The 27,527-nt window shown below is 40.8% G+C and overlaps 1 protein-coding gene across 1 annotated transcript; it reads right to left on the bottom strand.

Annotated features, from left to right (window-relative positions):
- Positions 1 to 18,379: 18,379 nt before the first annotated feature.
- Positions 18,380 to 23,233, bottom strand: LOC110907323. Its single transcript, XM_022152319.1, has 3 exons — positions 22,882 to 23,233; positions 19,154 to 22,824; positions 18,380 to 19,051 (listed from the first exon to the last, which is right to left on the bottom strand). The coding sequence occupies exons 1-3, from the start codon at positions 23,231 to 23,233 to the stop codon at positions 18,380 to 18,382; spliced, it is 4,695 nt and encodes a 1,564-aa protein (XP_022008011.1).
- Positions 23,234 to 27,527: the final 4,294 nt, after the last annotated feature.

Here is a 27,527-nt window from a genome sequence, read left to right as displayed (position 1 = left end):
ATGCTTATTAATTTATTTTGTGAGACTAAAGACTCCCTATTGATGCAGAGGCTTCCATATTTGGACCATAATCTTCACCAACAAACCTATAACACCTCGTAAAATCGTGTCCAATTATGTAGAGACACGTGTCCTAAAATCCTAAATGTATAAAAGATTTGATCTTGAAGGACTAAACTTGACAACTTTGAAAAGATGTATGCGGAGGGACTAAAAGTGTCAACATGCTAATTTATGCCTCTGAGTGGCCTTTTACCAAACCCGGAGCCTTATAATGTTAAAACATGCTCTCAGAAATGATTAATATTGAATATAAAAGTTGAGGGGTCAAATATGAAAAGTTTCAAAATTTAGTTCTCTAATCAATCACTTACGGACCGTAAAGGTTCAGGCTTACGGTCCCTAAGGACTATATCTGGGCGAAATATTTTAAATCGGTTATGGACCGTATGGGGTTCATGCTTACGGTCCGTAAAGTCTGTATCTGGGCAGAAATTCTTGGACAGCTGCAAGTTTCTCCCTTAAACCGCCCTTTACTCTCATAATTCGAAACCTGGAGAATTTTGATGGCTTTTAAAACCACCAAGTACACCTGTGATGATCTCTGGACACCCCTTAACACCTGGCTTGAACCTTGATCATCCTTCTCAACTATAAATAGGAGTTCTTGGTGCCTCATTTCCTTGCTCATCTAAAAATTCAATCTTTCTCTCTATCTCTGAGGTTCCTGATCAAAAGGAAGCTCTCTCTAGTTTAAAGTTCGAGCTAGGACCCTTTGTAAGTGTCCTTAGCCACTTTAGTTTAGTTTTTATACGTTTAAAAACTGAAAGTCAAAGTTGCCGCAAAACAGTTTTGACCTTCGGTTTAGACCTTAATGGTCCAGCCATTGTTCGAGGCGAATATGGCTACGTGATAATAATTAGATAGGTGTTAATCCCTCAAAAGGGCACCTCCTAATTATCAGATTTACTTAGTTAATCGTCGGGTCAAAGTAATTAATCAAAAAGTCGATCTAGTCAGATTTTTAAATAATAATCAAAACTGATAATGTGAAAGTTATAAATCATACTTTGTCACTTAAATAACTTGGTAAATATTAATAGAACATGTCTAAACATGTTCAACCCGACAATCCTAAGTTTAGGCTCGGTTCGCAACCGAAAGTCACAAAAGTTTGACTTTTGCTTTGACATTCAGTTCTGACCCGATTTAGCTTAATTCTTTTATGTATTAAGCTTCCATTGTGACCATATAATGTTGTAGTATAACCCTCTGATGTCATATTACATGGTCACTTAAAAATTCTGAATTATATGCATGTTTCACTTATTATGCTCATTATTGACTAAAATGCCCTTAAGATCTAAAAATGAGATTTTTGAATAAAAGAACATACAAATTGATTAGGTACAGATTAGTAAACATATTTAACATGTTTTGAGACTTACATTCTGGTCTTAAATTGATGTTATGCAATTTATTAAAAATAAGGCTTTTATAAGGACCAAAGTACCCTTAAGCATGTAAAGCTAGTTTAAACATAGATTTTGGCACAGAACTCTTTGCCTACTGTTATGATATCATTTCTAGGGATTTTTGGAATATTGGGTCAGATTATATATTGACCTTATCATTGAGTTTGTGTATAAAGCTTGTAATTGACGATAATGCCCTTTTTGCAAATAAAATGAGTTTTACATATAATTAACATACAAAACTTTTTGCTACTGATCTTTTATGAAAAATAAAATATTTTGACCATCCAAGGCTGGTCAAAATCTTAGAATCACATAAACTTTGCAAATATCGTCAATTATCGGTTTTTACGCTAAATGGGTGCATAATATGGTTTAAAACCATATTTAACACCCAAGACTTATTACCTACTAATGTTATAAATAATTTTAAATATTTTTATAGTACGTATAAGTCATAAACTCAGAATTCCAATTATGTCCTTAAAAGCATATGTGAAATGACCAAAATACCCTTTCGGGGCATAGTTTGGCCATAAATGGAAAACCACACATATGTATGATATCCTACTGTTATAACATCATAAAATAAATATTTTTATAGAATGTTTTTGACCAGAACATCAGTTTACCTATAAACCCCTTTTGTAAATTCTAAAATGACCAAAACGCCCTTATGATGCTTAATTCGGTTTTAAATTCTTTTTGGGCATATATGTTGACATCCTATTGATGTCTTAACATATCTTAAGCATAATAATATATGGAACTTGTATATGGTTCATTCGGTTACCCATTATGCTTATACGCGTTTAGTTCAGTTTATGTAACTAGTTGGCATAAATTAGCCGAAACGGGTTTAACCTTGTCATTCAAACTTCAAAATCCAGAATGTATTTAGTTTACCCATATTATACAAGTATTCATACTTGTTGAGTCTAAATTACATTCAATTCCGGTCTCCGCTTAATCTAGCGTTTCAAACTGTAAAGTATCCTTAAAACTAAATGGTCTAATTCTTTGACTTAAATAAGACTCGTTAGTATCCTAATAAGTTAATAAAACCTTCCTTGCAGATTAAGTAGCCTCAGTAGAAGATATGTGCATAAAGCCTTAGGAATATATGGCTGAGTAGCAATCCTTATAACTCAGGTAAATATTTTTAACTTATTTTCCCTTTTACGGGCTTGGGATACGGTAAATTATTGCCGCTTGGTCGGGTATGGGATCATTTAATCGGATTGTGATTAATAAATCTGCATAACCCATTTTAATATGTTTTGTTTGATAACATAAACATTGGGGGTTAACGACCGTGTCCTGGATATCCTCGGCTCATTTAAATTATTATTAGCCACGACCTATGCACGGGGTGTAGGCATACACCCGACAGATGCAAATGCTAAATAACAAATAACCCACATGTTGGGGATAACTCCTTTGTGGGTTTTATAAGTGGCGAGTCAGTAAATCATGTTCGGTTTCCAAACCGGCCCCAAATGTATGACAAACATGTAAATCTGTATACAAGATTTTAAATAAAATTGTCCGAAGTTATAAAAGATTTGTGCCTTGTGCGCCAAAACCAATTTTCATAAACTCTTTTCAAATGAGTCAGTTAATTGTATTTACTAGTGAAAACTGGCGTATTTTCCAAAGACTAAGTGACAGGTACCTCTCAAAACTAGGCTGGAGCTACTTCGCATATATTAAGAGGATCTTGCAAATCGCTAGATGCCTGAAGTCTGTTAAACTCAGTTTTATGTATTTGTTTTTATGGTCCGCCTGTGGATTTCTATTACAATCCGTCTGTATATTCTTTCGTTTGAACTTTGAACATTATGGTTTGTAATAGTATTTAACTTCCAAGCCTTCCGCTGTGCTTTAATTGTGTTTAATTGTCTATGATGATATCAACTACGTCACGATACTCCCCACTGGGCCCACCGGAAATATGTGAAAATATCGGGGTGTGACATTTTATGTGTTTTAGCATCTTTATAGTGATATTAATAATTGTCGACACTTCACGCATTTATATAACATACGTGGGTTCTTATTATACATGATTTATGTCGTATCGCATAAATAAGCTTGAAATCTCCTCATATCTTTTCTAACACTCTGAACAGGGGTGTGGTATATCGCCTCCGCCACATCACCGTCTTTGATGCCCTATAGCGCTCCCAATCCATTTCTCAGGCGCCAAAGAGGGTCGTCATCCTTCTCTTCGCCATGGCTCTAATGGGCGTTTTGCACTTTTTCGAGGTGGTTGGTCAAAATGACCATTTACCAATGATCCAATTTATTAAAAAAACTAAAATTTTGTTAATATATATACATATATTTTACACACACCAATCACAAACTAACTCACTAAAGTACACAAATTCTCTCCAATCATTTTTATAACAAAAATGTCATGTCACTCTTCATCCGATTCGTCCAGCTCTTCATTCGACAGAATGATCGACGATATGCTTATCGCAGTGACGCAGGAGGCGATTCAGTATTTGCAAGAAGAAGCCAAACCCACTACTCACTTACGCTCAGAAGGAAGTTATCCGAGCGAAGATACGTGACAAGGACACACACCTTAACCTTCGAGCTGATCTGACCGAGCACCTATGGTTTGATCATGAACAAGGAGGAGATGACGAGTGAAGATGTGTATTTTTTTTAGTTTAACCTTTTAAGCATTCTTACGTTTGTATTTTTAAGTGACATTGTATTTTTTTTTATTTAAATTATGGGTTTTATATTTTATTCATGTTATTTAAACTAATATATAAAAATTAAATAATGTTTAAATTTAAATAAAAAATAATTAGTTAATGATCTTGGACGCTTTAAACAATTGCAAGGATGTTAAAGAAAAGACTTCAAAACCTTCATATGAGGTGAAGTCTAGGTTACGCTAACTTGGTATAATAAAGCCCTCAGGGGCTTTAAACCACACCAACGGCCTAATACGTGAAGAAAAGGAGCAATACAATGAGTCCAACTCATATACATATTAAATTTTGTTAATCAACATCCACCGAACAAATGATTTTCTTATGATACATCAAAAAATGTTATGAACTTAATTTTTATTCGAATAAAGTTTGATAATCGGAAAAAGATACTAATTTAATGATTTGTCATCTCGTCAAAAGGCGGTGCTTGAGTGCCTAAAGGGTCCCCATACTCAAGATTTTTTGACCGTTATCCCGATTGAGGGGCTGGGACAATGCATGTCTGCAGTAGAATACAGAGTTATCCTTAAATATCGGCTGATGATCCCTATGTACCCAGAAGATGAAACTTGCTCGATATGCCGTAAAACTTGTATGGATAAATACGGGGAGCACGCAGTGCATTGTAAAGAGCTCCCTGGGTTCAAATATTGGTATGACTGGGAACAGGATATTTTGTGGGACATCCTGAGAAAAGCTGGGATTTCGGCTAAGAAAGAGGCCCCTAGGGCTGTTCATTTTTATCCAAAACCCAAGACCCGACCCGAATTCAAAGCCATCCGAACCCGAATTAGCGAATATCCAAAAACCCGAACCCGAGAAACCTGAACTCGACCAACCCGAACTTTAAATGGTTCGATTATCGGGTCACTTTTACCTACCATAAACACGAAAAAACCCGACCCGAAAAACCCGAAACACGAAACCCGAAAAAAAACCCGAATATTTGTTGTTTTTTTTTTCCTTATAAAAGTGTTTCGGTTTGAAGTCTTGAATATACGAAACCTTAAGTTTTGGGACTTTAAATATTATAATAGCATATCGTCAAATAATGTTTGAACTTTGATGATATTTTTAAAGTAACAATATGAATTTTGATGATATCTTGTAAAAAAACATTAATTTTTCATTTTACATCTAAACCTGAAAACCGAACAACCCGGCCTGAACTAACCTGAATCCGAATAACCCTTTGGTTGGTTTAAGGGAAAAAAGTTTGTTGCGAGACAAGCAACAAGAAAGGCAGAATAGGAGAAAGTAGATAAGCACGCTAAAGCTTGTAAAGAGAACCAACATGTTTTTGTCCCCTTTGAATTTGACACATTTGGCTCCCTAGCGCCAGAAGCTATCCACTTCCTCGACCAGTGTCCAACGGGTTATCCGCAGCAATTGTTCAGCCCCGGGAGGGCAGAGTTTTGTCTTTGGTTGATTAGGGTTTGCAATTTAGAAATGGGTGGCGGTGTAGCTTGTTGCCCGTGTTTTGATGTAACTTGGCAAGTATGGTTGAAATGAGATTTGAGTAAATTAACAAAATCGTCCCTGAGATTTGGGCATGTTTATCATTTTCATCCAAAATAATTTTTTTGTACCATATAGTCCTTCATTTATGAGATTTTTTGTCATTTTCATCCAAACGTCTCACTTTTTTTTTTTGTCAAAATTGTCCCTGAGATTTGGGATTTTTTTTCATTTTCATCTAAATGTTTGATAGAAAAATAAAGCAAATTAGACCTTTAAATGAAAATGACAAAAAATCTCAAAAGTGAAAGACTATATGGTACAAAAAAGTTGTTTTTGATGAAAATAACAAACATACCAAAACTCAGAGATGATTTTAACAATTTACTCAATGAGATTTATATTGTTTAAAAAAAAAAAAAACAGAGATTTTATTATACTGATAATGATAATTTTGGTAGACTTGATGATTTTCTCTAAATTTTCTCGTTTCCATGTTAGAATATTTACCGACATGACGAAAGTGTAATATCGCACGTGGGATTTATTAGTCAACTTTGGGCGGCCTTCACTCGGGTCCGACAGCTGTTGATTCATCCATCCTGACTCTATAATTTCTACAAGATTTTATACTTGTTTATTTATTTAAATACTATAAATAAGCAATACTTTCATGCATATAGGTGTTGTAATATAGGCTTAGGGGAGTTTTCAAAAAAAAAAGTCATATTACACTTTTAGTCCAAAGCTATTTTATTGTTTATTTTTAACCCAAAAGTTTTCATATTTTCCAGTTTAACCTCACAACTTTTTTACTTTCAACTTTGGTTCCTTATACTTTTCATATTTCGCAAATTTTTCATTTTACGTTTCGTTCTAAATTTTGCGAGTTAACACGACGCAACGGTCGTGTCTGGTTCAACGTTTTTACGTTTCGTTCTATTTTTTTTTTCGAGTAAACATGGCGCAACGTGCATGTGTGGTTCAACATCACTATGTCGTCTATTTTTTCCCGTTTTACAAATTCGTCACGATGTGCGGGTCTTAAATCGTCTTAGTTATTACTTTCTATGTTTTACGTTTCGGTATAATTTTCTTCGCATTAACACGCCACAACTTTAGTGTTGGCTTTCGCTGACGATGGTGTGACATTAGTGCTATTTATTATGGTTTTACGCCCCCACCGCAACGCGGGGGGCCTTGATACTAGTTAAAATAAATTAACAAATTTTTTTTTTCTTTATGAAAAAAGCAAAAAATATTACTGATACCGACGATGAATATTTATATGTCATACGTGTGTGTACTTGTTTTTATAAAAAAGTTTAATTTGGTCTTCGTAAAATATAAACAATTGAATACCAAATAAAAACAATAATTTGTCGGTACTTGTTTTTTCTCTCTAGCTCATCTACCGCCCAAATAAAAACAAATACCAAATAAAAACAAGTACATGACGAAACTGGTAGGGGGTGTGTCACAGTCTTTAATTGGAAAATTCTGGGGGAGGTCACGGTTCGCGATGGCAATGGTTGATGCTGTTGGTAGGTCAGGAGGGCTAATTAGCATGTGGGATCCCTGTGTATTTGAATGTACCGACGTCATCAAAGGACAAAGGTTCATTGTAGTACAAGGAAACCTGAAACATACTGGGGAATTATTGAATATAGCAAATATTTATGCGTATAACGATCCGGTTGAAAGAAGAGCTTTATGGGAGGAATTGATTATACTTAAGCAGTCATTACAAGGTATGTGGGTATTTGGAGGGGATTTTAATGATGTCAGGGAACCTGGGGAACGCTTCAATTCTGAATTTGTAGCGTTGAATGCAACTTTCTTCAATTGGTTTATCGAGACAGCAGACTTGTTGGAATTTCAAATGGGTGGGCGTAAGTACACTTATCACTCGGATAACGGGGTTCATAAAAGCAAGCTAGATAGGTATCTGGTGTGTAGGGACTTTTATAATAAGTGGCCGGGAGCTTCGGTTGTCGCCTTGTCTAATGTAGTCTCGGACCACTGCCCAATTTTAATGTCAGTTCTTCCACAAGACTATGGACCGATTCCAACTAGGATCTTTAATTCCTGGTTAGTGTTGCCCGGTATCATGGAGTTCGTGAAACATTCCCTGGATAGCTTTATGTTCCAAGGGGCGGCAGATTTGGGCCTTGCGGTTAAACTAAAGTGGGTCAAATTCAAGCTAAAGGAACGGGTTAACAATATTAAGGCAGAAAAGGAGTTGGCATATAAAGAAAAGATGGAAATGTTGGAAAAATTGGAAGTACAAGCGGAGGAGCGGGTTCTTTCACAAAGTGAGTTGGAGAATAGGGCCGAGTGTAAAAGGTTTATTATGGAGGAAGATCGGGTTAAAGTAATGGATTTGAAGCAAAGGTCTAGAGTGAAGTGGGCCGTAGACGGGGATGAGAACACGTCCTTTTTTCATAATATTGTGAACGCGAACCAAACTTCAAATCGAATAAATGGGCTCATGATAAATGGGGTATGGGAGACAGATCCGCCTCTGGTTAAGGACTCAATATGCTCATTTTTTGCGCATAAGTTTCTAGAGCCGGCTGCGGATAGGCCGGGTTTGATTTGCCCGTGCCTCAAACAGATCACAGATGCGGATGGGGAGATGTTAGCAGCCTCGTTCTCGGTTCGCGAAATCAAAGACGCGGTTTGGGAATGCGGAGGAGAAAAAGCACCGGGCCCAGACGGTATCAATTTTAGGTTTATTAAACGTTTTTGGGACTCGCTTCAGGTTGATTTTGTCAAAGTTTTTGAGGAGTTTTCGGGAAATGCTACCATTTCATCCGGTTGCACCTCTTCGTTTATAGCTCTCATTCCCAAGTGTAAGGATCCTAATGGCATGGGTGACTACAGGCCGATTAGCCTTATCGGGTGTATCAATAAGGTTATATCGAAAGTCTTAGCAAATAGGATGAAATTAGTCATAAACAAGCTAATTTCGGAAGAACAATCTGCCTTCTTAGCCGGTAGAAGCATCATGGATGGGCCTCTGATTCTAAACGAGTTAATTCCGTGGCTGAAGACGAGCAAAAAAGAAGGGTTCATTTTCAAAGCGGATATGGAAAAGGCATATGATTCGCTAAATTGGGGATTTCTGGAAAGCATTTTGGAGCAAATGAAGTTCCCAACAATCTACACAAATTGGGTTATGGCTACGGTTAAAAACGCCAGGGCATCGGTTTTGGTAAATGGATCACCTACTCAGGAGTTCGAGTGCTATAGAGGTTTGAGACAAGGAGACCCCCTGTCTCCGTTTCTGTTTATTATTACTATGGAAGCGTTGACTGGGGTTATGAAAAAGGCGTGCTCACTTGGTTTGTACGAAGGGGTGAGGTTTGTGAATCATGGCTCGGTCTTATCTCACTTCTTTTACGCAGATGATGTTATTTTTGTGGGGCGATGGACGGAGTATAGTGTTCGAAATCTAAGGAGAATACTACGTTGCTTTTTTCTAGCGTCGGGGCTCCGGGTTAGTCTTGCAAAAAGTAGTGTGTATGGGGTGAATGTAGGCGATGAGAATGTACAAAACATGGCGAACACATTGGGGTGCAAAGTTGGTCGGTTCCCGTTCAAACATTTGGGACTCCAAGTGGGAGCAAACATGAATTTGGTAAAAAATTGGCAACCGGTGGTCGACGTTTTCAAGAAGAGATTAGCTATTTGGAAGGCAAAAATACTATTATTCGGGGGTAGGTTAACTCTTATAAAGTCGGTGCTCAATGCCCTCCCGACATACTACTTCTCATTGTATAGAGCACCAACTCGAGTGATTGAGCAACTAGAAAGATTACGGCGAGAGTTCCTATGGGGCATCACACCGGAAAGTGGTAAATTGAACATGGTAGCATGGGATAGCGTCATGACACCAAAAGAATTAGGCGGGGTTGGGGTCGGATCCTTAAAGGATGCAAATCTCGCCATGCTTGCTAAATGGTGGTGGAGGTTTAAGACGGACCCCGATAGTTTGTGGCGAAAAGTTATTTGGAGCATACATCATAGCGAACGGGCGTGGAACCCGATACCGGGGAAGATGTCGATAGCCGGACCATGGAAACAAGTATTTAAAGTATCTGGGGATTTAGAGAAATATGGTCTTAACCTGGCCGATTGCTTTCGGGCGAAACCGGGTGTCGGAGTAGAGATTTCATTCTGGAAAGAAAAGTGGACAGAAGGTGACTCGTTGCAGGTTCGGTATCCGGAACTATTTGAGTTAGAGAGAGCAAAAAATGCTACAGTTGCGGATCGTGTCAAGGTTATTGATGGAACAGTGGTACTGAACTTCTGTTGGATTAGGATGCCGTCTACGCCGGAAGAAGTGATGGCAGTACAATTGTTGTCTGATGAAATGTTTGCGGCTGCAAGGGGATATGGCGATGATCGTTGGACCTGGGAGCTTGATGGCTCAGGTAATTTTTCTGTTAAAAGCTTGAAGAACTATTTACAATGTGCTAGATTTCCGAACCTGGGTAACGATTTTAGTTGGAATAATTGGACCCCATCTAAGGTGAATTTTCTGTCATGGAGAATCTCCTTGGATCGCTTGCCTACTCTAGTTGCGTTAGCACGCAGAAACGTGATAAATGGACAGATTGAGTGCAAAATGTGTGGTCTGTTTGCGGAAGATGTGGATCATCTGTTTGCGGGTTGCAATGCGGCACAGTATGTTTGGGATTTTATCTCCCACTGGTGCAAGATCTCAAGCATCTACGCCTTCTGTGCAAAAGATCTGCTGAAATGGCATATGCAGGTTCGAGGGAATGCAAAGTGGAAACAATTAATTTACGCAGTCATACAGGTGGCATTGTGGGTAATCTGGCGTAGTCGAAACGATTTGGTTTTTAATAACAAGGCTGTGAATCGGGTCCGTATGACAACCGAAATAAAACAGCTAAGCTTTTTATGGGTTGGTAATCGGTCATCGTTGAAAGGGATTTCATGGGAAGATTGGTGTATGTTTGATATAGCAAGGAAATGTTTGTAATCTGTTATGTATAATTGGTGTATGTAACTGGTGCGGGTTAACTTACTGTTGACCTTTTGAAGTAATAAAAGAATTTTGTTGGCCGTTCAAAAAAAAAAAAATACCAAATAAATAAACTTTTTCGATGACCCGACATATCGTTTTCCAAAACCACCTTTTATTCATATTTGAAATTTTGAACGGACAAACTCTAATTTTTAATTTCATACTTGGTAGAATTAATTATGTCTTTTTTAAAAATATAGAAAATCATATTTTTTTTGAAAGGAAAACTTCATTAGCAAACTGTCAACCCGACGAAAAAAAAATAGACGGGCGGCCAAACCAACTACAATGGGATATATAAAATTACACCAATCAACCCAAAACATATCTTTATACTTCCACCTACTTCTAAACCAAAGAAAACCTATCGATTTACCCGCACTAAAAACTTCCTCTACCTTCGGCATCTTACCCGAAAAAACTAGCTCGTTCCTAGCCTTCCAAATCCTCCAACAAGTGATAAACACAACGCCTTTATAAGCTAGCAACGCCTTTCCTTTTAACCCGCTGAATGAGTGCCTTTCCAAAATGTCCCTGCACGAAATCGCCATCGGAAAAGGAGTCTTACACCACCGGCTTACCTTCAACCAAACCGTCGTAGCAAATTCGCAAGCAGTAAACAGATGCATGACGGTCTCACTATCCCGAAGAACACATCAGACACGTGACATCCGGGACCGAGATATTCCGCTTGGTAAGTTCAACTCTAGTGGGTAGCCTATCCTGCTCGGCTCTCCACGCGAACAAGTTGCATCTTAACCACTAACCAAAACCACCTACCTTTAGCACATGCCTAACCCTTTCCCAACTCCTCTTGATATTTACAAAGGTTTATAGTTAAAAAGGAGGAGGATTGATTGCTTGGCAAGCATATGGTAGAAGTAAGTTCCATGCCGGTCTCGAGTGTTTCACAAAAATACATCTTCGGCCGAGTGTTGAGTGATCTCTCGTGAGGTATGTGAACTTGTATATAAATGGAATTTTAAAGAGGCATGTTATTCCCAAATAAATAATTTCTCTTATGAAACGTTCTAAATAAATCATAACGAATAGGATTATAAATAGTATAAAAATAAAACCCAATAAATATCTTGGATTCCCGACACTCAAGACAAGCCCAAAACTTCTCTTCTACCCATTCCATTTGTGTATGTAAGCCACATAATAAAGAGTTTTGCTTGAGGACAAGCAAAGATTCAAGTGTGGGGTATTTGATGTGTGTAAAATGCAACATATGAATTACATCAAATGAGGCATAAAACTAACCCTTTTTAGTACTAATGTTGGAAAAAGTGTGTTTTTGTTTTCCTTTTGTATTTTCAGGACCAAATGAGCTTAAACGAACAAAAGGAACAAATATGCAGGAAAAACTAAGATAAATACAAAGAAAAGGAATAAACGTGGCATGCCCGGCCCCTCGACAACATCTCCACAAGCAAAAACAAGAAACAGAAGGCTGACCACGGCCCGTGCCCACTTGACACGGGGGCGTGGTCAGGTGTCTGCAGAAACGGACAAAGCCGTGGAAGCTTCTACGCCCACCACGGGGGCGTGCCTAGCTCAACACGGTGCGTGGTCAACGCTAAGATTTGCAGAATCTTGCAAATCTTGATAGTACAGATACGCTTCTACACACGGGGTCGTGCCCAGCGAACACGGGGCCGTGTGGAGCCCAATACTGACAAATGCAATTAATGAAGGAAGAGAAAGGAGATGGCCACGGGGGCGTGTCCAGCGGACACAGGGCCGTGGCCGGGCTTCTGTTCAGGATATAAATAGGGGTGCTTGGCTCACTTCAAAGGCATCGCTTGGCAAACCACCTCTCTCCCACTTTGCCACCACTCCACCACCACTACAACACCCATATTCACCACCATCATCCATCATCCACCTTAGAGTGTGTGTAGTAGTCTCGGGATCCAAGATTGATCGTAAGAGTTCTTGTCAATCAAAGGCCATGTTTGGCTAAGTCTCTTACATCACTTGGTGAAGAAAAGCATTTAATGTATTACTTTTGATTTTTAATCTTTTCGCACTTTTTATTTAGTTTTGTATCAATGACTTTAATAACTAGTTTATTATGTTGAATGTGAAACTTCTTTATCATTTGTCCGTGGTGTCTTGGTATTACTTTACTGTCTATATAAAGTAAAAGATTTTCACCATTCATATCTCTATGGTTTATATATAGATATGTTGGCTACCTGGTCGGGGGTTAAGGGAATGGTTTAGTAAGGTTCTTGCCTTGTTCAGTGTATAGATCCTACAAGGACCTCCTTCAATACCCACTGGTATTGGATGGCGGGGGTGCGAATGGCTTGATCCCCTCATATGTAAACTACTATTAATACATTAAACCGGCTACTTGGGATTGTATCCCTGCTGACTCAAACCACTTAGCTGAGGGTAACGTCACCTTCAAAAGAGGGGCCTACCATTTTTCGCGTTAGTAAGTTAATTAATTATCTTTCAATATTCCGACCCTTTGGGATTGTATCATTGCTGACTCAAACCACTGGGTTGAGGGTAACGTCACCTTCAAAAGAGGGGCCTACTACTATAAATAAGATAATCTCTTAAAAAGTGCAAAAGTGCGGAAATCATCAAATGATACATTAAAGGCGAGTCGGATCCAAGTGATTCATCTTGTCTATCTGTTTTATTTTTATTTCAGCATTTTTAGTTTTTATTTTTCATGTTTAAAACCTTTTCTCAAAAAATTTTAGTTTGATTAGATGTTGAGGATAAACCAATACTAAAAGCTCTTGTGTCCTTGGACAACCTCGGTATCTTACCAACGCTATACTACGCTCACTGAAGAAACACTGACATATGCAGCACCTACGGCTTCAATGATTAGTGACCCGAACGCTTGGCTGCAAAACAGAAACACCGTTAGGACTCGTTACAGGAATGGGGTTATTCCTGTAACCACCCTCCGGCGTGAGAATAAGTATTGGTTTATGAAAGAAGTTTTGGAGAAGAAGATGTATGAGAACAAGATGATCATACCTTATACGTTTACCTCTATTTATAGGTTTTCCATTAGGGTTTCCTTTAACCTAGGATGTATTCCGATAAGTTAGAGATTTACACGATCTTCCCGCAAAGTTGGAGATTTGGTTGTGCAACTTCCATGTAGATATGGAAGGTTCTAGAATAATCGCTTATATTTATATTAATATAATAGGTTGTAACCGGGTCGGGTTGACCGATGCGGGTCACACCTCGTCATGTCCCCCCAGTCCGAGTTCATGGAAAGAAATCCATTAGGTCGGACTAAGAGAAAAAAGAAAAAGTTAGTGTATTATGGTTGTTGCTACGGTTTTGGGAAATGACGGCGAAAATATAGGATGTGACAGTTGGATCATCATATTAGTGACAACTGTTTTTACCCCATATGGACACGTATTTCCGTTCGTACATCTTTTTGAATTTGAAAAGTTGCCTTTGCGTATAAATAACGACTCTTTATGTAGGAGTTCAAATCCCCTCTCCCAAATCATTCCTTCGTCGTTCTTTCTAATCAATGGCTTCGAAAACCAACGAATCGTCTTCCACCGCTGCCACCCCTACAGACATATTATTTTGTAAGTGGGGCGTAACATCCTTCAACAACCTTGTTCGTGATTATGGTATTAGGGCCGAATGGAACCCCGTTTTGCCGTCCAAGACCGACACTGCATTCCCCTTAAAAGCGGGTAAAATCACTTTGTTCAGTGGTTTTTTCAAATTCTGCAATTTCCGGCTACCCGTCACCAAGTTTCTGAAATCGGTGCTTGATTTTTACCGTATCCACATTTCTCAAATACATCCCCTTGGTTTAGTGAAACTTCGGCAATTTGAGTTTGCCTGCGTAGCACTAGGCCATATCCCAGAACTGGTTGTCTTTAGGGCTTTCTTTGTGCTTGTGTGGAAATCCCCTTTCTTTACCTTCGACCGGAGGGATACTGACGTGTCGTGCCTAAGGGATATTCCTACCAGTTCGAGGGACAAAGATTAGAAGAAAAAATTCTTCTATCTTGATGCCTCTGTTATCCCTGGGGAAATGCACTGGAGAGAGAAAGGGCCAAAGGATAAAGTGAAAGACGATGTTCCTCCTGAGGATGCGTACGCGTCAAATGTTCTATACATAAAGCTGTGTGGCCGCCCCTTCGAGTGCACAATTATCCCTGAAGGTGCGTTGGTGATGGCCGGCATGAGTTTGTTGTGGCCTGATATTAAGCGTTATCCCTCATTTCAAAGGGACGATGCAGGTATGTTTACTTTGTCGTGCATTGCTATTTTTGCTGTGTGTTTTTTTTTTTTTTAACTCCCCATATGTTACACAGGGGAGTGGGGTATGTTTGACTTTATTGATCCTCCTCGGCATCTCGCGTTGAAGCCTGCCGACCGCGTGTTGGATGAAGGAGAACCAGATGTGCTAAGGGTGCATCTTGAGCAGTTTCTTCTACCCGCTGTACCGGCGGACCCCACAGCATACGTCACCCAATTGGCAACTACCGCCGTGTCAGTGTCGGAGAAAAAACCTACCCGGATAAAGCTTACCGGAAAGAAACACACACCGATTCATGGAGGTGTGTCCTCCGTGGAGGAAACTTCCAGTGTTGGGCGTGATGTTCCCTTGGCCACCGATCTGACCAGTCCAGGTCGTGCCTTTGAGAAGAGAAAAACCTTTGTGGCGCCTACTCTAAGTGCCTTTGAAGCGGTACAGGCTGCTTGTGCTTTCCCAACAGGTATCTATTACTGACTGCCACTGTAGCATACTAGTGTTCATGTTGCTAAACCCCCGCTACGTTTATTGTGCAGGTACCTCTGTGGGAGTGCCACCTGGGGTTGTTACACCAACACTTGTGCCGACCGTGGCGTTGTCATGTCCTGGTTCCAGTGTTAGTATGTCCACAGTCCTCAAGACCTCGGCTTCTGTTACTGCCGCTGTGAGCTGTGTCATGCCCCTCCCTATTCCTACGTTATCAGTAGCTGTAACTGTTGATCCGCGGTCCACACTTCGGTCAGGCGGTCTTGATACACCTGTGACTGACTCGCCCAGAGGCATTTTTGCTGATGTAGATCGAGATGCTACTCCCGTGTCAGCGGCACAGGAGGTGACCAGCGTGGGTGGTGGCGAAACTCGAGGATCGAGCAGCGGTATTGCTGATGACGGTGTCCGTCTGATTGACGACCTGTTTATACCAACTGTTCGTTGGGACCCCAATGCTCAAGACAAACGCTATCAGCCTCACTGGAAAATCGCTGAATCTTCAAGGCTGATTTTCCCCCCTGTGGTTCAACACTGGGTCGAGCGAGCGTATCCCCCTGCCGAAGCGGCGTACGTAGAGGGTTTGAACAATGAAGATCTGATAAATTCTTCAATATCTGACTCTGTGAGCCTACCACGAAGGTTGGTTGAAATCCGTCGCAAGTGGATGCATGATAACACCCAACTCCACCAGGCTCGATCAACTATTCAGGAATTGAGGGACGACAAGCATCGCTTAGAAAGTCAACTGCAGACTGTGGGATTAAGGGAGGCCAAATTCTTGTCGGAGAAAAACAAAGCTGAGGAAGATTTGCAGAGGGTGACTAACCATCTTGCTGAAGAACGGATCTTGTGGGCCCGCGACATGGAGGAAAAAGATTGAGTGTTGGCTCAGGCCAAGAATATACAGGAGGAGTTGGAGCGTAAGGCCATAGCGGAGGCTCAGAAGGTGAGACTCGAGTTATCGGCCCAATTGGAAAAATTTCGTGTTGACACTGATTTTGTGTCTCAGGTTCAGGAGCGGTACCAAAGCTTGACAACTGAAATAGAAGCCTCCCATACCAAAATCCGGCTTATGCAGGCAGAGCTGGAGGAACGGGAAGGAAAGGTCAAGGAGTTGCAGGACCATTGCGATTCACTTGTCACTCAGAACAACAAACTTGCTGTATCGTCCTCCTCTAAACTAAAAGAAGTGGAAAATGCGCTGGCCCAATCCAACGCAGAAGTCGATGATTTGACCAGCCAGCTAGCGGCTATGCGGGGAGACAGGAATTGGTTGATAACTAACGGGCTTGTGGGGGCGTTCGAGTACCTGCGTGAATCGCCCCATTTTACCAGCTTGGTTGATCGTCTCTCCGCGGCTGCGTACCAATCCGGGCATCATGATGGTGTGTATAAGGGCTATATGGATTGCCATCAGTTGGATAGGGTATCGCTGGATTTTCATGCTGTCAAGGGTAAGCTGCAAACTGATATGGCGAGCGCCCTTGAAGCAGCGTACACCGAGCCGCTGCCCTGTTATGGCGATTTAATGGACAAAGTCAATGAGGATGGGATAGAATCGCTGCGTCTGATGCTGGACCCCGCGGAGGAGTCTAGAGAAGAATGACAACCTTGTTTTTCTTTTTGTTGCTTGTGATGTACTCTTATTGCTTTGCTAGTGACACTGTTTGAATTGGGTTTAGTGCCTCTTTCTGTTTTGATTTGACAGCTATATTAATGCAAATGTCATGATTTCTGACACCGCCGAATTTTTAAAATATGGCTCTGTGACGTGTGATGATTATTTTCCATTAATGCTCCCGACGTCATCACTATCAAAACTTTTTACTCCTGCTATAAATTTACCTTCCGTTTCCTTATTTGGTTGTTTGGACATGATGGAAAGAAAACGATATAGGCAAAGACTTTCCGAGATCTTCCGGGTTCTTGACGCTGCTGATGGCTTGCTCCAGCTGCAATACCCGGTAACGAGGTCGATGCTTAGGGGGAGGAGACCCATTCCCAATGCTGCTCCGGTTCGTGCTAACCGAGCATGTCAGAGCATTGTTATTGAGGATCCTCAACCAGTGGATCCCGGAGTGCCACAGCTATCAGCTGATGTGCTATCTAGTCTGATTCCGGTGAACCCTGAACAGCGATACCGTCTGACGTACCAACGCCATTCTGGTGGTCGGCCGAGGAGGCAGCAGGCGGATGGCTCAGGTGCGGTGGTTCCGATGGTTGATGGTTCATCTGACCATTTGGCCATCGATCCAGTTGTAGTTGTGGGTGATGAGGTGGTGGTGCATACCCCTGCAGTGGTGATGGCACCCAACCTTCCTCAGTAGGTGTTTTGAACATGTTCTGTATTTTGGTTCCCATATGTTTGGTTTTTAGTGACAGGGACAAGTACTTGGTTTTTTTGAGATAGGTTATGTACATGTAGTGATGCCTATCTGTTTTGGGGCGGTGTATGTATCTATTACCAAGATACCCGCCGTAAGCGCTTGTTAGTGTTAACCCTATGACTTATATGAATGAAAATATTTCGTGTTTAAGGGTGTTGTTTGTGTTTTTACCGTTTTATGCATTCATCGTGCGATGGTAACTTTTGTAACAAATAAACTTAAATCTTTATTAAACTTGCATGGAGTAATAAAAGAAAAGCAGGAAAACCCCAACACGGGTTACAAATGTGAATTGAGAAAATAGTTAACTCTTGCTGTTAGGAGCAAGGTTTTACAGGTAGCATTTCCTCAACTGGGCGATGTTCCAACTGCGCGGTATTGGCGTGCCATCTAGTCGGGATAGGCGATAGGCCCCTTTACCCAGATCTTCTTGGACGATATAAGGGCCTTCCCAGTTTGGGCCCAGTTTTCCTGAGGGTTCCATTCTACTTGCTTCGTTATCACGCATGACGATCACCCGCTTTGAAACTCTGTTTAGGCACCCGTTTGTTATAATACTTTTCCAACGCTTTCTTGTATCGTGCTTCACTGATGGCGGCTGCCTCACGCCTTTCTTCCAACAAATCCAAGCCTTCTCTCAGAGATTGGTCGTTGTCATTGCCTATGTTGAGACGGCGTAACGACGGTAACCCTGCTTCAGCAGGTATCATTGCCTCCATTCCGTAGGTAAGGCTGAATGGGGTTTCGTTGTTGCTAGTTTTGGGCATTGTTCTATGTGCCCAAAGGACATGTGGCAATTCTTCCACCCACGAGCTTCCCTCGTGCCCCAGTCGTTTCTTGATGCCCTCCAGTAAACTCCTGTTCGTCCGCTCCACTTGTCCGTTACCTTGGGGGTGTGCTACCGACGTAAAAATCTGCTGGATGTGGAGATCAGTGCACCATTCCTGGAAAATTCTATCCGTGAACTGTGTTCCGTTGTCACTCACCAGGTAAAGCGGTAACCCGAACCTGCACACTATGTGCTCCCAGAGGAATTTTTTGGCATTTTCCGCCGTTATCTTAGCCAAGGATTTTGCTTCCACCCATTTGGTGAAGTAATCAACCGCCACAATTAGGTACTTTAACTTTCCGAGGGCCGGCGGGAAAGGTCCTACGATATCCACGACCCATTTCTAGAAAGGCCACGCTGCTGTCACCGGTACCAGGCTATTCTTGGGCCGTATTGTCTGAGGAGCGAACTTCTGGCAACTGCGGCATTTTCGTAGTTCAGTTACAGCGTCTTCGTGCATCCCAGGCCAGTAATATCCCGCGCTATGGATTTTGGCCACCACTGCTCGAGGTCCGGCGTGTATGCCGCATAGACCCGCGTGAATTTCGCTGATGAGGTACTTTGCCTCTACCGGGGAGACACATCGCAGCAACGGACCCAAGTAAGATTTTCGGTATAGGACACCATCATTGACCTCATATTGTAGCGCTTTCGTTTGTATCTTCTGTGCTTCGCCCTTGGCGGGAGGTAGTTCACCTGTCTCGAGGAAGCGCAGAATCGGAGTATACCAGCAAGGTTCTTCCATGGTGATGGCGGAAACACTCCGTGGTTCAATTGAGGGCGTCTGTAACGTTTCGACTTTGACTTCCTTTTCCATGCCCGAGGTGGCGAGTTTGCTCAGGGCGTCTGCTATTTGATTCTTTCCTCTATGTACATGGTTGAGTGTGACCTTGTCAAAGGAATCCATGAGTTCTTTAGTTTTCGCCAGGTATTTCGTCATTGACTCGTCTTTAGCTTCATACGTTTCGTTTACCTGATTGTTAACCAGCAACGAGTCGACGTATGCGTCTACCCTGGCTGCCCCCATGGATTTCGCCATCCGTAAACCTGCCAATAATGCCTCGTACTCCGCTTCATTATTAGAACATTCAAAATCGAAACGTAAGGCGTACATTAGTCTGATTTGATCTGGACTTATTAGCATTAGGCCTGCACCGGACCCCTTTCCGCTAGATGATCCATCAGTGTATAGCTTCCAAGTCTGCCTTGTAGTGCTGGACTCTGGTATATCTTGGACGACTGGGTCCGTAATGACTTCTCCTTCCGGTATTTCAGCTAAAAAATCAGCAATCACTTGCCCTTTAACCGCTGTTCGCTTCTGATATTCAATATCTAAAGCCCCCAGCTCAATGGCCCATTTAGCCAACCTGCCCGAAACCTCTGGCTTGTGTAAGACTTGCTGTAGCGGGTAATTGGTTAGGATTTGTACGCGGTGTGCCTGAAAGTATCTTCTTAGTCGCCTTGTGGCGTGTACTAATGCTAAAACTAGCTTTTCCAGTGTAGGATAGCGCGTTTCAGGCCCCGCTAACACCCGGCTTATGTAGTATATTGGTGTCTGCTTCCCTTCTCGTTCAACCATGAGCACGGCGCTTACCGCCGTATGAGCTGCCGCTAAATACATTTTTAATATTTCACTGGGCCTTGGCGCTGTCAGCGTAGGTAACCCTTCTATAAAACGTTTCATTTCTTGTAGAGCCTGCTCCGCTTCGCTGGTCCATTTGAAATTCTTCTTGTTGAGGCAATCTTTTAATGTTTTTATGAAAGGCAATGATTTTTCGGCGTGCCTTGCTAAGAACCTGTTGATTGCTACTAGTCGTCCATTTAGGGCTTGAGCTTCTTTCAGCGTTCGGGGAGAAGGCATTCGCGCTATGGCGGCTACCTTTTCCGGGTTAGCTTTAAAACCGTCTCGGGTGACTACTACCCCCAGGAACTTCCCCTCTTCCACCCCAAACGAACACTTCTTTGAATTTAATTTTATGTTGTATTCTCTGAGCCGCTGGAAAGTTTCCTCGATATCTGCCAACATCTGTTTTTCTTCGCTGCTTTTAATTACGAGGTCGTCTACATAGACTTCCAAATTTCGCCCGATCTGTGCCTCAAACACCTTGTCCATGAGCCTTTGATAGGTAGCTCCTGCGTTTCGTAGCCCAAAAGGCATCTTGGTATAACAAAAGATGCCCACGTCGGTATGAAACGCTGTTTTTTCTTCATCTTCTTTGGACATTTTAATCTGGTGGTACCCTTTATACGCGTCTAGGAAACATTTGAATCGGTAGGGTACCAGGGAGTCGACCTTTAAATCAATCTCGGGTAACGGGTACGCATCTTTTGGGCACGCCTTGTTTAAGTCTTTGAAATCGATGCACATTCGCCACGTGCCATCTGGTTTTTTCACCATGACCGGGTTGGACACCCATGTATGGTATTGCGTTTCCCTGAGGATTCCAGCTTCCACTAACTTTCGTACTTCTTTAACGACCGCCGCCCGGCGGTCTGGGGCCATGCTGCGCTTACCCTGAGCAACCGGCTTGACGCCTGGAAGTGTGGCGAGCCTGTGTTCCGCTTTGTCACGGGGGGCTCCCGTCATATCGGAGTGCTCGAAAGCAAAAATGTCCGCGTTTCTTTTTAACAATTGCTTCAAGTCGCTTACAACTTCCGGTGACAGAGTGTCCCCAATTGTGACCATTTGGTCTGGATGGCGCGTGCTTAATACCCATCTTTCTGGGCCCGTGGCCCCAGTGGGCCCCTGGCGACATCGTTTGGTATTTAGTACTTCCCCGATTTTATCGCGAAATACGGTAGCGATACCTTGCGGTGTTGGGAACTTCATAAAACCCCTTGCCGTGGAGACTATGGCGTCCAATTTCCCCAGGGTGAATCTTCCGATTATCACATTGTGGTATGACTCAGCGCGGACTACAAGGAAAGTTAGTAGTATGGTTCTTTCTTTAGGTGGTTGCCCGAAGGTTACCGGGAAAGTGATTTGACCAATAGGGTCAACCTTTTCCCCTGTGAAACCTTTGATAGGGGCGTGTACTGATTCAAGCAACTTCCTATCCTCTGGTTGCATTCTGTTAAAGCAATGTTCATAGATAATGTCTTCTGAGCTTCCGGTGCCGACTAGGATTCGCCTCATGCGGTAGTCTCCTACTGCCGCGGAGATGATCAGGGCGTCTGTGGTAAGATGCAAATCCTCCATTCGCGGTTCTATAGTCATTGTTGCCAACATCCAAGGCTCGAGCGTGGAGAAACTCCGCTTCGCCCCCCTTCCCGTGTCAGCGTGCACCATGTTCAATTCGCGCGGCCTTTTGCCTGCCGCTTTATCATTCTCCTCCTTGACCACAGGCGGGCCTTGCTTGATATCTCGCACTAGGTGTGCCAACTTACCCGACTTCACGAAGTATTCGATCTGTTTTTTAAGCTGAAAACAGTCGTTGGTGTCATGCCCGCTCCCCTTGTGGTACTCGCAGTATTTACTCGTATCCTTGTTAGGGTTGTCTTTCAACGGCTTTGGTGGATTAAGCCTGAGGTTTTCTGAGGCAAGAATTTCGGCCGGGGTCTTGCTTAAGTTGGGATATTCACACCGAGGTTTTGACGTCTCGTTCCTTGAATAGGAGCTTCGGTGTCTGTCATATCGCGAGTCTTTGTCGTTTCTCTGGTATCGGTCCCCCCTATGTTTGCTTTTGGACCCCCGGTGATATTTTTCCTCCTGATTCTTTAGGGCTTCTTTCTTTCTATTGGCTGCGTGACTGGCTGCTACCGCTTTTTCTTGTATAACATATACTTTGGCTATTCGCAGTATTTCATCTATGGTTGGGGGTACACCATCCCTTCCATGCAGCGTTCTTAGTAGCTCATCTTCGTTGACTCCTTGGAGGAACGCTCCACATGCCAGATCGTTAGTGACGCCTGGGATCGCCAGGCTTTCTTTGTTGAATCTGATGATAAAGTTTTCTACCATCTCATTGTCTCGGCGACGAATATGAAGGAGTTCGTTCCTATCTTTCCTATGTCGGCGCTGCTGACTAAACTGTAGGATAAACTTTGATTCCAAATCTTCAAAGCTGTTTATCTCGCCTGTGGGCAGGCTGTCCCACCATACTCGTGCTGCTCCCACTAGAGTTTATACGAACATTTTGCACCATAGGGGTATGGGCCAGCAGGCCACTTCACCGGCGCTCTTAAATAAATTGAGATGGTCGTCAGGATCGGTGAGGCCATCGTACTTGCCGACCGTTTGGGGCATTTTGGGTTTTTCCTTAATAGGAGCTTCGGCGATCCTACGAGTGAATTTGGACCGGAACGTCGCGTCTACCGGCTTGTATGGTTTGGTTAGTTCATCTTCTTCCAAATTTACGGGTTGTGCTGGTGGAACGTTCGTACCCGGGGCAGGTCCTGCCATTAGGTTGGAGTTTTCCAACGGGGCTACCCGGGGTCTAACTGCATTTCCTCTGTCGTGTACAGGCTCAGTTGGCGCTTGGGTATACATTGGTTGTGGAGTTGGAACATTCCACCATGGCGGCATGTAAGCCGCGTACGGTGATTGAGAGCTTCCTTGCGCTGTTCCCTGAAACGGGTACGCTGAACCCCCTTATGAGGGTAAATACCCGTAAGGGGGTGCATAGCAATACCCCGGGAAATACACCTGATTTCCTGGTGTGATAGGGGCATTCATTACTCCGGCTGGCATGATGACCGGCTGATGAGGTGGTGTAGATAACGCCGCCGTGAGCGCTGCTGAGTATAGCGGCGGCATTGGGTTGGAAACCAACGGCTGGTAGTATTGGGGCGTACTGATTTCTGACACTATGGTACTAGGGCTCGCCGAGGTAGTAACAGGGGTGGAGTAAAGGCGTGAAGCCTGTGAAAAAATAGTTGTCACCGGGGTGAATGTGTTACTGCTAGCTCCCCCCAACCCACTTGGTGGTATTTGTGAGGGCATATAGAGGAAAGGGCTTGTAACCACAGTCTGGGAAGAGACGGTGGTGATATTGTCAAAACCTGGAGGTGGTCCTTCTGCCTCGAACTCTGGGTCTAACGACCTCGTAACGGCTGGGGAAAGCTGTGGGACGGTACTGGTTTCCGCCCCTAACGCCAAATTGTTATCTGCCAACGTTTGACCAGCCATGTTCTGATCACTTGCCATGAGGTTCTTGTCGCTAAATAGGTCCCACGGATGGCGCCAATGAAGAAACACTGACCTATGCAGCACCTACGGCTTCAATGATTAGTGACCCGAACGCTTGGCTGCAAAACAGAAACACCGTTAGGACTCGTTACAGGAATGGGGTTATTCCTGTAACCACCCTCCGGCGTGAGAATAAGTATTGGTTTATGAAAGAAGTTTTGGAGAAGAAGATGTATGAGAACAAGATGATCATACCTTATACGTTTACCTCTATTTATAGGTTTTCCATTAGGGTTTCCTTTAACCTAGGATGTATTCCGATAAGTTAGAGATTTACACGATCTTCCCGCAAAGTTGGAGATTTGGTTGTGCAACTTCCATGTAGATATGGAAGGTTCTAGAATAATCGCTTATATTTATATTAATATAATAGGTTGTAACCGGGTCGGGTTGACCGATGCGGGTCACACCTCGTCACTCACGATGGGTGCACTTGCCCATGTGTGTGTTTAGTGTTAGTATGATATCGTGTTTTATAAATTTAAAACTTAACTAATGTGTAAAATGGGCTTAAAGTATTAATAAAAACATAATACACTCGACATGCATCAGTGCTCCCCCGGAAACCGTACTGCCTCCGCACAAGTTGCCTCGCTGAAGTAACAGCCGGATGAAAACTGGGGTGTGGCTCAGGATCGAACCCCCTCAGTGGATTTGTCACCATCGTTACTCAACCAATGAGCTATAAGCCCAGGGTTTAGTGTTCAATACTTGATATTTTAATTTAATTTTGGAGACGGCAAATTTGACAATAATCCTATACTTATTGGAATAAAGACAAATTGGACTCCTAACGCTTCTCACCTTTTAAGCACGGGTCAGAATTTGTCTTTTTATATTAATTTTGTTTCTATATTAATTTTTTTAATTGGAAAGTGTATGTATTTAAAGAAAAAATTTAGCGGTAAAAAAAGCTTATACTAGTTGAACACAAATCAGAATATAATCCTAAATTTATTGGAATAAAGACAAATTGGACTCCTAACGCTTCTCACCTTTTTAACACGGATCACAAAATTTTCTTTCTATATTCTATTAAGTTATCTATACTCCTTATAACCCCGTGTATTACACGTATTAAATAGATGTAATTTAAATACTAAATACTAAAATTACTATATATCTTGAAGAATCTCGTTTATTACACATGTCAAATAAATGTAATTTTGTATATTAAATAATAAAAAGTTATATCTTTAAGAACGTCGTGTATTGTACGGGTTAAATAAATGTAATTTTATATACCAAATAATAAAAAAAGTTATATCTTTAAAAACCATGTGTATTACGCAGGTTGAATAAATGTAATTTTGTATGCTAAATAGTAAAAAAAAAATGTCTTTAAATAGCCCTGTGTATTGTATTGTACAGTACATGTTGAATAAATCTAATTTTATAAACCAAATAATAAAAAGAGTATATCTTTAAAACACCGTGTTTTACATGTGATAAATAAATGTAATTTTGTATAGTAAATAATAAAGGCTTATATCTTTAAAAACCACATGTATTACACGGGTTAAATAAATCTAGTTTTATATATTAAAAATAAAAAAAGTTATATCTATAAAAATAATAACAGATATACTTGATACGCAATGGATAAGATGGTTGCTGAAATGGTTCCTGAAAAGAAGATATGTTATTCAAGAACCAAATCAGTAGCCATTTGAGTGATAAAGTATTGGTGTCGATTCCGACAATTTGATTTATAAATTATGTAATAAAATCAATATAATAATTTTTTAATAATGAAAATAAAATAAAATAAAATAATATATTAATACAAACTTTAATTTTTGTGATAAATAGCTTGTTTAATTTTAAAATTTCTTAAATTAATAATTTAAATTTCAGGATAATATTTTATTAGAAATATAGAAGAATTTTATTCAAAATTCAAAGTAGGATAAGATTTGATATTAATTTATCATTTATTTAATTAATTAATTAATATAAAATAAATAGGAAACAAAGACAGAAAAATTAAAAGTAAACGCCTTCAATGAATGATACATGTCACACATAAATTTCTTTTATTATGTTGTACTAGTAGTAAAACCCGTGTGCAAACACAGATGGTTTTTAGAAAACCATCCATACCACATTTTATTAAACGACGAATGACTATACATTTTTTGAAGTTTAATTAAAAATAGCTTACAAAGAAAGGGAACATCTTTTAAATAACAAATAAAAGGGAACATCTTTTAAATAACAAATAAATAACAATCGAGCACATTATTCTATTATCTATGATTGTAAATCTTGAAACATATCTTGATTTAAGATCCTTCGTTGTTGCGGTATAGCGTTCCATAAATCTTCTATCTTCATTTCTTTAAATACAACCTTCACCACATGATCCTACACAATGAATATGATGAACATTAGGCCATGTGGTATACTTTTACGCCCCTTAACTACACGTAGGCGCTACATCACCCACTTGACCATCTTTCACTTCACCTCACACAAAGGAATTGGTTTAACCCCCATAAATGCCCTTAAATTAATTAATATATATATATATATATATATATATATATATATATATATATATATATATATAGCATGTTGTGTGCGTGCAAATTTTCCTATGCTTGATTCGCTCCCTCTCTCTCCTTGTTAATATCTTAACACGTGAAACTTTTAATGCCTCTTAACACTCTTCAGGAGCGATATGACGAGTGTTAACGGATGCCAACTAAGATTAACACCTACGGATGTTAGAGTATACCAGACGGCCTTATATACGTTAAAACAACATTTAAGGAATATATAGGGTTCCATAAATCTTTCATATTAGTTACTAACTATTAGACTTTAATGATGTTATAAAGGTTAACTAAAGTAGGTAACTTTAATTAACCATAGTTATTAGATTATTCAAATGAGACACGAAATAAATTTAAAAAATGTCAGTGTCATTGTATCATTTATAAGGATTACCAAACCTTTTTACTTTTGTGTTAAAACATTAATTTTCAATTTTTATTCTTTATATAAATTTTACATCTTTTGACAACAATAACATATCTAAGTACATATATAAAGCATTTCCTTGGGAGTAAAATGTAATTTCCTCCCTCAATTTTAAGACGGCAATTCATCAGTCATGCCTTTTCCTTAATTTTTTCATCATTTTCTCCCAAATTTACCCCCAATTCAATGTTTGTCGCCTACATGATTCTTGGACAACAACTCATCACGTTGTTGAACATCAAGCGTCTGCACATTGAAGGATGGAATCATATGGTCATGGTGTTTAATGCTTCACAAGTTCGAATTCGCGGCAATCATTATAGTCGGTTTACACACACAAAGCCGTTTGATCACAACCCTACTGCATATAAATCCCCAAATCAATCGATCAATTTTCTAAATTAGGGCATTCAAATCTCAGATCTAAAGGTAACAATCACTCTAGGTTTACAGATCACACGATTATTCATTTGAATTATATAAATTGTGTTGATTATACTTGTAATGCACCAAAATTATCATAATCTTGATCAGTAGTACTAAAATCACAGTGGCTCTTTGGAATTTAAGATCAAGATACAAAATTAAAAAAAAAAACAATAAATTAATTTAAAAAACTCATAAGTTAAACATTAAGAATTGAAAA

This window comes from Helianthus annuus, chromosome 3, assembly GCF_002127325.2.
Source record: "Helianthus annuus cultivar XRQ/B chromosome 3, HanXRQr2.0-SUNRISE, whole genome shotgun sequence".
NCBI lineage: Eukaryota > Viridiplantae > Streptophyta > Magnoliopsida > Asterales > Asteraceae > Helianthus > Helianthus annuus.
Note: the sequence above shows the minus strand (reverse complement) of the source record. Positions and strands in the feature narration are given on the sequence as shown.

Coding starts and splice junctions, on each gene's coding strand:
- LOC110907323 (XM_022152319.1), bottom strand. CDS start 23,233: ATGCCGCCATGGTGGAATGTTCCAACTCCACAACCAATGTATACCCAA. Junction 22,825..22,881: donor CAATTTATTTAAGAGCGCCG/GTGAAGTGGCCT, acceptor TATAAACTCTAG/TGGGAGCAGCACGAGTATGG. Junction 19,052..19,153: donor CTGGGATGCACGAAGACGCT/GTAACTGAACTA, acceptor TGGCCTTTCTAG/AAATGGGTCGTGGATATCGT.